The following is a 12,521-nucleotide window of genomic DNA, read 5'->3' on the forward strand; positions in this document are numbered from 1 at the left end:
TATAGGAATGAAAAGAAAATCACAGCTATGGTTCGGGAGCCCTGTCTCTTAAAGGTATATCTGGTTTTCTTTCTCTTTTAGCTTTCTGACTGTCATTTATAATGTCAGTAACAGAGGTCAGGTTGGCAGTGCAGAAGGGCACCCACCCAGTCTAACCACTGGTGGCATTTGGTTGCGCCTCCTGCCATGCTGAAAGACCTCTAGGGAGCACCCAGCCCCATTCCAGATTAGTCCCCTGCAAAGGAGGGAGCACTCTGGTGTCCCTGAGACACTGGCACCGGAGCACTTGGGTTTCTTGCTTTTCATTCCAAACAGTTTATTCTGTGCTTACACACTAATGCTAAAACATTCAGCAAAAGTATGTCACAGGCTGATAGGCTGTATCAGGCTGAACAATTGCTCTTTTTTTTTGTCCCCAAATAGCAGGCTGCTCAAAGACACTGGGGACAGGCAGAGTTTAGGTCATTCTTCATTTTATTCTTCTTTGACCTGCAGAAATAAATGACTGAGATGGATTTTCACTTTGAACGATGCTGGATGTGAATTTAATTCATTCTCAGGAGTGTGCATTTGTTACTTTTCAGGGAGGGAAATTTATCTACAAAGCAAATTGTATTTCTTCAGAGACCTTCCTTGCCCCAGAAAGCAAAGAAGAAAGAATCTAAGGTAAACAACCTTCAGTTTCTGGTTTCTTTGTCTTTTACTTGATGGTACTTTAATATTGTAATTTATTTCCTAGGGAAGTAAAAATTGCCTGTTCAACATTTCTCTGATACAGTAGCAAGAGATAAGGAATCAAACTGTTCATATGAAAGAAACAAAAAATGCTCAACTGCTGTGAAAGCTCTTATATTTCATTCTGTGCTGAGCTCATGGCAGCAAAAGAGACGTAGATTTCTCTTCACATAAACTGGCCATAAACCTCCATGTGACCTAAAATTCTCTGCCCATGTTCACTGCCTGCAAGGTGAAGCCAATACTATTTTCTTTCACCCACTGACTGTCTTTTCTGTTTAAACTACTCTTTCTTTCCTGCTATGTGTTTTGGTAGAGCCTAGCACAATGTAGGCCTGATCTTGGCTGGTGTTTCTGTGTATTGTGTGAATGTTAATGAATGCTACTTGAATTGAAAAGAAAAAAAGCCTGAATCCAACTAAATTATCTGAGAACATAGCTGACAGCTAACGGTGTATGTATGTGGATACACACATGTATTCCCATTTCCCCTTTCAATGTGTATCTGTGGGAACCCTGCCCTGGACTTCAAGAGAGCAGACTTTGGCCTCTTCAGGAACCTGCTTAGTAAGGTTCCATGGGATATAGGCCCTAGAGGGCAGGGGGACCAAGATGGTTGATATTCAAGGATCACTTACTACAGGCTCAGGAGTGCTGCGTTGTGACTAGAAGGAAGCGCAGCAGGAGGGCCAGGAGACCTCCTTGGATGGATAAGGAGGTGCTGAGGAAAATTCAAAGTTAAAAAGAGGCTTATGAAAGGTGGAAGCAAGGACAGGCGGCCTGGGAAAAAATACAGGGATGTTGTCTGGGAAACTAGGGACCAGGTTAGGAATGCTGAGGCCCAGTTAGAATTCAACTTGGCTAGGGATGTTAAAGATGACAGGAAGGGATTCTATAGTTACGTTGCAAATAAAAGACAGACTAGGGACAACATAGGCCCCCTCTGGAAGCTATCAGGAGAACTGGCTACCCTGGATTTGGAGAAGGCTGAGGTTCTGAATGGCTTCTTTGCCTCAGTCTTCACTGGCAAATGCTCTGACCAAACCACCCAAGTCTTGGAAGGCAGACGCAGGGACTGTGAGAATGAAGACCTTGTGACCACTGTAGGAGAGGATCTGGTTCAAGACCATCTGAAGAACCTGAATGTGCACAAGTCCATGGGACCTGATGAAATCCATCCGTGGCTCCTGAAGGAGCTGGTGAATGAAGTTGCTAACCCACTGTCCATCGTGGTAGTCAGGTGAAGTTCCTGACGACTGGAAAAAGGGAAATACAACCCCCATTTTCAAGAAGGGGAAAATGGATGACCCAGGGAATTACAGACCAGTCAGTCTCACCTCTGTGCCTGGCAAAATCTTGGAGCAGATTCTCCTGGAAGGCATGCTAAGGCACATGAAGAACAACAGTGTGCTTGGTGACAGCCAGCATGGCTTCACTAAGGGGAAATCCTGCCTGACCAATTTGGTGGCCTCCTATGATGGGGCTACAGAACTGATGGACAGGGGTAGAGCAGTTGATGTCATCTACCTGGACTTGCGCAAAGCGTTCGACACTGTCCCACACAACATCCTTGTCTCTAAATTGGAGAGACATCAATTTGATGGATGGACCACTCTGTGGATAAAGAACTGGCTGGATGGCCGCAGACAAAGAGTTGTGGTCAATGGCTCAATGTCTGACTGGAGACCAGTAACGAGTGGTGTCCCTCAGGGATCGGTGTTGGGACCGGTCTTGTTCAGCATCTTTGTCAGTGACATGGACAGTGGGATTGAGTGCGCCCTCAGCAAGTTTGCCAATGGCACCAAGCTGTGTGGTTCAGTTGATAGGCTGGAGGGAAGGAATGCCATCCAGAGGGACCTTGACACGCTTGTGAGGTGGGCTGATGCCAACCTTATGAAGTTTAACCATGCCAAGTGCAAGGTCCTACACCTGGGTAGGAGCAATCCCAGGCACAGCTACAGGTTGGGCAGAGAAGAGATTCAGAGCAGCCCTGTGGAGAAGGACTTGGGGGTGTTGGGTGATGAGAAAATGAACATGAGCCAGCTGCAGTGTGAGCTTGCATCCCAGAAAGCCAACCGTACCCTGGGCTGCATCAAAAGGAGCATGACCAGCAGGTCGAAGGAGGTGATCCTGCCCCTCTACTCTGCTCTCGTGAGACCTTACCTGGAGTATTGTGTGCAGTTCTGGTGTCCTCAACATAAAAAGGACATGGAACTGTTGGAACAAGTCCAGAGAAGGGCCACGAGGATGATCAGGGGACTGGAGCACCTCCCGTATGAAGGCAGGCTGAGAAAGTTGGGGCTGTTCAGCCTGGAGAAGAGAAGGCTGCGTGGAGACCTCATAGCAGCCTTCCAGTATCTGAAGGGGGCTTATAGGGATGCTGGGGAGGGACTCTTCATTAGGGACTGTAGTGATAGGGCAAGGGGTAATGGGTTAAAACTTAAACAGGGGAGGTTTAGATTGGATATAAGGAAGAAGTTCTTTACTGTAAGTGTGGTGAGGCACTGGAATGGGTTGCCCAGGGAAGTTGTGAATGCTCCATCCCTGGTGGTGTTCAAGGCCAGGTTGGACAGAGCCTTGGGTGACATGGTTTAGTGAGAGGTGTCCCTGCCCATGGCAGGGGGGTTGGAACTGGATGATCTTAAGGTTCTTTCCAACCCTAACTGTTCTATGATTCTATGAACCCCTGTCCAAATCTCTCACACTATTACCACTGAGAGGGAGGTAGAAGGACTGGAAACGGGAATTGCTGACCTTCCTACAGTGCTTGAGTTTTCCTTGTCCTTTCAGTACACAGAGGGTCAGGAAAGCCTGGTGGAGTATGGAAGAGACCTCTGAAACCACACAATGAAAAGTCTGCTAATGGATACAGCCTTATTGTTACCCTAGTTCTATGTTCTTTGGCAAGTGATGGCTAGTCCAGCGTCACTGGGAGGAGAAGTGAGCTTGAGGCCTGCAGAAGCTGATGGGGAATGCTAAGCAGAGCTGAGCACTAGGAGCATTTAATCCAGCATTTCAAATAATGACAGATTTCATCTATAAAGCCCTCACTGTTTTCGAGCCTGGTTCTTTGCAAGTCATTTTTTAAAGACAGTGGAGATCAGGAGGGTGTTTGAACTGGCTGGAGTAGGGGAAAACTACTGGGAGTGTGACACCGTAATTTAGGATTTACCCTCTCTCGTTAGCAGAGCTGGAGCATGTTACAAAGTCCATCTTACTTGATTTTCTCTTTGTTTTCATGTGATTAAAGGGGTCTTGTGATGAGGGTTGGAATGCCTGTATTTGGTCAAACCACACACAGTGTGGTTTTAATGGAAGGGGTGGGAGCCTATAGTGATTGTACATCTTCAAATAGAGAAATCAGTCTGACACTGATTTCTTGTGTTACAATAACAAACACATACCATCCAGATGACTCAAAGCTTTGTTTAAATTTTTTCATTTGGGGATTTAAAAACTTATTTAACGATGTCTGGTTGACAAAACAAAGGATTTACTCGTTTGCAGTATTAAATATACAGACATATTTGAGGGCAGAATCACTACAGCACATTTTCATACTGAAGGTCAAGGACAAATGGGATATGTGGATTATAGTTATATAAAGAAATGTAAGACTGGTTCTACATCTGTACATGGTTGTTGCCAGTCACATTAAAGATGCCAAACCTAGCATTTGGTTAAGTTGCTGAATATTTTGCACATACAGTGTCACAGACTCTCGGGGTTTTTTTTCACTTGTGACATGGCATGTCTGAAATGTTTACAGATAACCCCTCGGAGGGGGAAATTGTCCGACAAAATTAAAAGGACATTGCAGTCTTGGAAACTGACCCATTCTTTCTATGCACACCAACCACCTGCTGTTCAGTTTAGCCAGAGGAACAGAAAAGGAAACATGCAAGGAGTGGTACAACTTATTTTTCTTTTCAGTAAGACAGAAGTACTCGTAATAGAGCAATATCCAGTCAGTAATGAGATAATCGTGTTCATTCACTTTGTACAAAAGTGATGCTTACGTTTGCATGTTTGTGAAATACAATATAAATACCTAAGTATACATACATTTGCACATGCACAAAATCTCCTACAGTTTGATCTTTATCGCATTTAGGGCCCTGACCTTACCTTTCGCTGAAGAGAGCTTTGAGTTAAAGCGAGTTGTGGGTGCCCAGCACTTCTGCAAGTCAAAGAGGAAAACGCTGTGGTGTCTCTGAATTTGAAACAGTTGAGCTCTAGAACTGAGATACTATCTTTCCTGTTTCTCTAAGTTGTGATGTTATTTAAGTGAAAGATTGCTCCCTCTAAGTGAAACCGAGAAGAATTTGCTGAAAGCAAGTTTCTACTTTTTTTTCCATTTTCTTTTTACATTAAGTTCTGGCTAGCAGAAGGAAAGAGCATTGCTCCAGTTTCATAATCTAATAAACTTAATAGGTTTTGAATGGCTTTTTGATTAAGGAATAAATAGCTAGATCAAAAATTTATGAACATGAGTCCTTCCTTGCACTGACTCCAGCACAGACATGGCTGCACGGGAGGAAACAGCTTTTGGACCGCAGCCAAATTTGCTGAATGTCTTGATGAGCGTATTTATGCCACCCAAACATTGCCTCCTAACCCAGCCCCAAGTTCCCATCAGCTTGGACACTGCTGACACAATGGTTGTGCACATTCATGTGTACTTACTTAGCAAACTTGTGCAGGCTGGCACAGAGGTGGCTAGAACATGGTCTGGCTTTCCTTGGGAAGGACCATTTATTTGTTGACAAATGAAGCAGATCTATTAGTGGCACATTAGCCTTTGTATATGTTATACCTGTCAAGTCAGTATTTCAAGGTACTGCTAGTTCCCTTTTTTAATAGTTAAAACAGTTCTGAAGGGGCAGCTGTGGTAAGTCTTGTGGCAAGTGTTACAAGAGGCAGCCTCATGCTTTCTTATCCAAAAAGTTTCCTACAAGTGGTGCAGAATATTTTAGTGTTTGGGTATAGTCTTGGGTATGGTGTTAGTTCTGCTGCTAACCTGGTGAAGAAAGTTGGAGTAACATCATAGGATTGCTTCCTCTGTAGGCCTCAGTGGTGACATAGCACGTGGAGTGGTACGCACGAGGACTGTGAAAGAGCAGAAGCAGAATGCATCACAGTCTCATTTCTCTGTGTAATAGATATTACCATGTAGGCACAAATGATCTTAAGCTGACCAATTTAGTCATGCAATCTTCTTTTGATCAAACTTTTTTTTTTGGTCAAACTAAATAATGAAAGCTCTTCTACTCAGGAAAGTAAATGTCCATGTCAGAGTCTCTCTAATGGTCTCTTAACATTTGTGTCTCTTACCTGTAGTTTCACTGGAGGTTCTCCAAAGAAGACGTGCACAACAAACAAATGAAGAATTCCACAAAGCCTAAACTAAGTACTAGGGAGAAGCAAAAAGCAGCAGAGAGGCAGGAGTTTGAAGTCACAGAGAACACAAGAAACTTAGAAGCACAAATCTCAACAGCAGACAAGCCTGATCCAGAAGAGCAGCTGGATGATGTTATAGACTTGGGTGATGCATTAGCTGAGACCAACAACAGAGGTACCCATCACAACGAGACGTCAGAAGAAACATGTCCTGCCGGTTGCGATACTGGTGACAGTGATGCCCAGGTCTGCCTCAGCCAGAGCACAGCTGGCTGCTGTGTGGAGCAGGTCACAGAGCAGGGACACTGTGCTCCAGTGTCAGACGTCTGCAGTGGTGGGGATGTGTACAGCTCCTGTGAATAAGACCCGCACTTGGAGAATCCTGTGAGTTGCTGATACTTTGCCAAGAGAAAAGAACAGATTTTGCTTATCACCATTGCTCACGCCATTGCTCAATTCAGCATTTCTTTGGCATTGTACTTCCTTTGCTCTTTAGCACACCAATATCTTGATGTTTTAAGTAACTCCAGGGCCTGGGCTTTCTAACCCACAGAAATTAATTGCAAGATTCCATCTGCTGTACAGAGCGGGAAATGCCCTACACCATCTCCTAGAGCTACACTTGAAATTAAAAACAGAAAACATACTTGGGTTTTTCTGTGAGTGACCTTAGCAAAATAGGTTCGCATCTAGGTCAGGGCAAACGTTCCACTCAAATCTTACTCTGTAATACTTTCTTGTCCACATATCTTTGCTGGAGAAGTTATTGTGCCATATGTTATTTTGTCATTAAGCTTGTAGTGTCATGGAAATGGTATTTGGACTTAAACAGGCTGAAATGGGAAAGCGTAGATAAGATGGCTGTTATCTATATTTATCTCAAATAGCATACTTACTGATTTTTACTCTTCTGAGTTTTATTAACTCCTGCAGATCTTTAAGCAATGAGCAAATCATTTACCTATTTTAGGCACTCTGGGTAAGCAAATCCCAGGGTACCTTTGTGTGTGGTAGACAATTCCAATATAAAATGCAGTTTGCTATCTGCTCACGTTTCTGTTTTCTTTGTCAGTTCATCAATAGCGTGGGGGCTTCAGAAGATAGAAAAACAGGAAACAAAAAAGGTAAAATGTGCTGCTTTCAGTAGCTATCATTGCTAAAATTGGAATGCGATGTTGCCTTCTGCCCCTTCCAGGTGGTCATGCACCACTTCCTCACTGTTACGGGAACTGAAATTGTACACATGGGTCAGTGTCCAACAAATGTCACTAAATGACCTTACGCATACCTTAATAAAGGGGGTTTTATACAAGTAACTGTATTTTTGGACTGATACCTACCAAAATTCTGTAAAATTACCAACGTTTTTATGTTTGGAGCTACATTCAAATATTTACAAGTGAATGTACATGTGTAATATAGTTTCTGTGCCAATGTTCTCCAAGTACTTCAATATTCCTAAAAATGTAGGAAGTAGCGGTTTCTCTTTTCTTATTTGCCTTCATCCCAGTTTAGAAGTGGTCAAGTAATTTGGTAATAAAGTGAGAAATATATTCTGAAATCCCCTGCTTTTGTTGTTTGTAAAGCAAGAGCTCAGTAAGCATTTTGCTGGTTTTTCCCTTGGCTGATTTGTGCCTGATAATTTCCCTCAGTCTTCAAATCAAAATGCTGTATGTACAAAGAACTGTATTCTGTATCAGGTACACACCTCAAGTGGCTCAAAAGCATCTTCCACACCTCAAAATGATACAGTTGGCAGAACATTGCAGAGAAGGGAAAAAACACACCACTTTGAATATTCATCTGATGAGGCCAGTAGCACTCAAGTTGAAAACACTGGATTTCACATATGCAGAGCACGGTGAGGGGGGGGGGTCATTGATGAAAGAGTTTTTCTATTTTGAATTCAGTGGTTTAACCACGGGACTGGAAGTAACTTCAATTTCTAGTGGTATTTTTCAATACTTTCATTCTGCTTCTTGAGATTAGACTGGAGTTCCAGTAGCCTCAAAAATAGGTTGTTTCAGTTATTCTACTTAAGGGTCTCTGCTCTGTACAGTTTTAAGTACTTGTTTGCAGATTTTATTAGTGTAAGATCCTTCTACTGGTGGTTTCTGTTTCAAGGACTTGCTTTGTATTACTATTGTTTTAAAATTCACTATATTTAATGAACATTTTGCTAGTAGAAAGTGTTGCAGTAGAGCAAACTCTCCAAAGTATTTGGAATAGAAAGTGTTTCTTGGATTGCAGTTTGACCTTGTGTTACTGGATCCCAACTGCTTACAAAACTGAAGGGAAATAAAGGTCATTAGGAGATTTCTTACTTGTGGTACTTGCACAACTTCCAATAATTTGTCCCCAAGAGGAACAGGGCATGTTTAAGTGGTGGTGAAGGGAAGCTCCTTATAACCAAACAGCAGTTGTTACTAGCGCTAGAGAACTGGCTGCTTGGTTTTGTGTCTGACACAGCATGTCAGGGTCTCTAGGAAAGTTGCACTTGTTTAAGTGAAAGCTCAGTTTAAACCTAAATGCCGAGGTGGCTTAAAGTTGGGGAGATTTGAACTTTCAGGGGGTTTCAGTTCAAAAAGGGCAAACGGTTTTGGTTTTATAATCACATAATCAATTCCGACTTCTGAATCATGGCTCTGTGGCTGCTCTGTGCATCTTATCACAGCTGCGTTTGCCACTGGGGGCTTGAAAAAGCAAGACCACCAGAGTGGTGGAGGAAGTGAAGGCAAGCAGTCATGCCCTCATCTACAGTAAGAATGGAGAAGAGAGAGGGCTAGCCCAGGGCCTAACTCCTGTGTCTGGAAACCTGACCAATGCAGGGAAATACACCAACAGTGGTGAGACTGTGTGTGGCCACAGTGGTACAGCCTTAACCTTCAGCTCGTGGTGGGGGTCAGGGCTCCATGCTGACTTCTCACTCAGAGAAGCCACAGTTACACTGAGCCACTGGCTCCACAGTGGGCTTTGTCACCCCAGCAGAAGGTGGAGAGAGAAGCCAGGCCCTTTCTTTTCCCACAGAGAGGCACCATTTTAAGCCTAGCCTAGTTTTTCCCACAAAACTAGGCTGAATCTCCCAGTAAGGATGCAAACTAACCTTATCGTGCCTCTCTTGAAGGGAAGGAGGCTCCAGTGAGTATTGCTGGCAGGCCTGGGGAAGGAATGGATGGGTTGTGTTACCATGTATTACCAATGGTTACACTGGCTCGTGACAGAGAAGCACAACTACTCACACAAGTGTCATGCTGGTGTATTTTAACCTGAACATGTCCTCATTTGTTAGACCAACAAAATTCAGGTGTGTAGGTCCATCTTTGGAGGAGGAGGAATTACGCATGCCAGTGTTCAGAGCAAGTGTTTATCTGGACAGTGGTGAAATGGGATGAGTTCAGCAGAGAAAATCCAGCTTGGACAATGAAGAAATGCTGGTGGGTGAGTGAAGAGGAGTGGCTGAGTTGAACGAATGATGGAAAAGGAGGTTTGCATTGAAACAGCGGGAGGGCAGCGGGGCAGAACTGTGGTGGGGAGAAGTTCAAAGCGTTGAAGCATCTTCATGAAAACAGTGTCTGTAGAGTTTAGGGGGCATTAGATGCACAAACAATTTGGCACTTCATCTTGCATATTTTCATTACTGGATCTGTACACTTGAAAACAGCATAATTGAAATAGCTCAAAGGAGTTTTAACATATGGAAATGAAGCAAAGTATAAAACAATGTACTCATATTTTTTGCTAATTTGGCTCCTCTTTCAGCTTCAGTTTCTGAGGTGAGCAGAGGAAGGGCTCTGCATTAGGAGACCCATCTTTTTCACTGTACTTTTACCTCAGGGAGCCAATTATGGGGCAGAAATAAAGCACCATCAGCTTTCATGAGGCATTTCATCCTCCCAGACTGAAGGGGTATAGGAAGAGCAGATACTGATTTCTTGCTGATAAATGCTTCTCAAAAGCAGGAGGAACACTGGCTAATAGCACCAGTGCAGCTATGAATTCAGAGCTGTAGATGCAACTTGTGACTCTCCCAGCCTGTCAGTGGAGCTGTGCCTCTGGCTGTAAAAGGCGATCCTTGCCAAGCCTCTGCTGGCTGAGAGGTGCCTGTGATGCCACGTGTTGCAGCTGACTCTAATCAGGACCTTAGCTGGACGCTGAAGGGGGGAGAAAGGCTTTTCCATTTAGTTGCTTTCTGTTATTCACTCTAAAAGCTCCTAAAATGAGGTAATGATGACTGAATAGCGACTCTGCTTCCAGTTAATGAATGCAAATCCTATAGGAATACTTTATATTCATTGTACCAAATGAGCACGCAGTGAACTGGTAAAGTGTGTGTCACGAGAAGGAGAGAAAGACTTGGTCTAATAAGGCTGTAGCACTAGGTAACTGCGATCTATCTCACTAAGTTTAAATGTGTAGATGGAGACACGTTGCATGCCTCATTTTATTGGAAAAAAAAAGAGAAGTATCAGTCTGCTTTTTCTGTGTAGTTGCCCCTGAGCTGATGGCACAAATGTAAGAGGAAAAAGCAGTTTCTAATATGACACGTTATGGTTCAGTGATGTGATGAGGATGTTTCTCCACCTCAGTAGCTGCTGAAGAGCAGGGTTTGCTCTCTGTTCCCACCAGTGTGGGCTAATAGCACATTCATTTAATTACTTGTAGAGATATCTTCATGTATAGGAGAATTTTCTTTCTTTTTTAATTATTTATTTATTTATTTCCCTTTCCCTCTCTTCAGTTACAGAATCACAGGATGGTTTGGAAGGGACCTTAAAGCTCATCCAGTTCCAAACCCCTGCCATGGGCAGGGACACCTTTCACTAGACAAGGTGCTCTAAGCCTCTCAAGTCCAACCTGGCCTTGAGCACTGCCAGGGATGGAGCAGCCACAGCTTCTCTGGGCAACCTGTGCCAGGGCCTCACCACCTTCATGTTAATTCCTGATATTTAATTACTATGGAGTCGGATCCAGTAACATAGTTTAAGGTGAAACTGATGTTTTGCCACAAGACCACTAGACTCTAGGCTAAAGATGAGTCTTCTAAAATATTCTTAAGTGTCAACAGGAACAGGCTACGGAGGAAAAGGGATGTTAACACCTTCCCTGGCTTCCTGGCTCAGAAATGGCATTTATTCCCATTACAAACACGATGGCAAAAAGGAGTTCAGTGCCCTTTGGCAGGATTACCATGCGAGGTAAGAATGAACTTAGAGCTGAGGTTCCTGCTATTTGAGGTGGGGAGGTAAGGAATTGTTTTCTTCATCTTTCAACATTCTGTGTGTGTGTTTAATGCTGCTCCTCAAGCGGGTGAGCCCATACAATGAGCGAGATGTGTCCTTGCCCCAAAGCACTGGTCTGAGTATAACAGGGGATGACAGAAAGAGGTTAGAGGGAAAAGAGTAGGATTGCCGAGATAAGGGGGTCTGAAATGCCTTTTGTTAAATGGACATTTTGGTGCAAGGCTGAGGAGTGGTTTGTGAACGTGATGTCGCTTGGAGTGAAGAAAGTCTGTGCATTAAGGGGGAAAAAAAAGGGTAAACCAGTTCATTATGCATGTAATGATTTAACAGTCATACAAAAACCAGCATTTAAAGGCTTCTTGGAACCTCTTTGTCATTACACTGATAAGCATGCAGGAGCATCATGCGTGGTTTTTATTTTAGGGCACCAGGACTTTCCAATAGCTATTAGTGCATGTTCCTAGAAAAACACCCAGCCTGCTTCCTCTAAGCACCAAGCTCTGACATGTCAATTGCCATCTCTGAGAACACAAACCACTGTGGTTTTATTTTCTGTGACAAGCACACTGTCCTATTTACATTCCAGAGTGAACAAACAAGGAACCATCCCCTGAAACGGGGGGACTTGGAAAGAATCTTCCTCATTTGTGCGGGAGGGAATGTGATGAGACATCCCCCCTGGGGCTGCAGCCACAGCTCATTTTTGCTGCCTGTATTGCTGCACGCTACAGAAAAACAAACCTCAGTGGATGAGGCTGCAGGCACCAGAAGGTGAAAACTCACAGGCACTCTCTCATCATGGCACCCTCTTTGACTCCCAGGAAGCACTAGGACATTTCAGTTGTTCACTCAGCTTCTGCAACAACTGCAGCTGTACTCCTGTGCTGCAGACAAAAAAGGGGCTGCAGTTTCCCAGCAAGGTTATCACTGAGGCTTGAGGTGAATGTGGATGTGGCAGAAGGTATAAGCTTTAAAACCTATCAGAGACTCAGGTAAAAAGAGGTTAACGCTCAAAGCTAAACCCAGCATCCAGAGCTGAAATGACTCTCTGGGAGGACTAGAGCTGGGCTGCAGGCTGTTTTAGCCAGACACTGGAAGTTATGCTTGAAATATATAAAGTGCTGCACACCGACAGTACTGCTGCAG

The 12,521-nt window shown here is 43.8% G+C and overlaps 1 protein-coding gene across 2 annotated transcripts in view; it reads left to right on the forward strand.

Moving 5' to 3' along the window:
- Nucleotides 1–7,539, forward strand: part of RFTN1 (raftlin, lipid raft linker 1) — a 98,583-nt gene extending 91,044 nt beyond the window's left edge. For both annotated transcript variants that reach the window (XM_057424834.1, XM_057424833.1), the window contains 2 exons: nt 585–666; nt 6,076–7,539. In XM_057424834.1, coding sequence (XP_057280817.1) covers nt 585–666; nt 6,076–6,498 — 505 coding nt within the window. In that variant the 3' untranslated portion in view covers nt 6,499–7,539. The remainder of the gene's footprint in view (nt 1–584; nt 667–6,075) is intronic.
- Nucleotides 7,540–12,521: the final 4,982 nt, after the last annotated feature.

This window comes from Pezoporus wallicus, unplaced genomic scaffold, assembly GCF_028554395.1.
Source record: "Pezoporus wallicus isolate ANWC-B61680 ecotype Strahan unplaced genomic scaffold, APGP_CSIRO_Pwel_v1 contig_3181, whole genome shotgun sequence".
Taxonomy (NCBI): Eukaryota; Metazoa; Chordata; class Aves; order Psittaciformes; family Psittacidae; genus Pezoporus; species Pezoporus wallicus.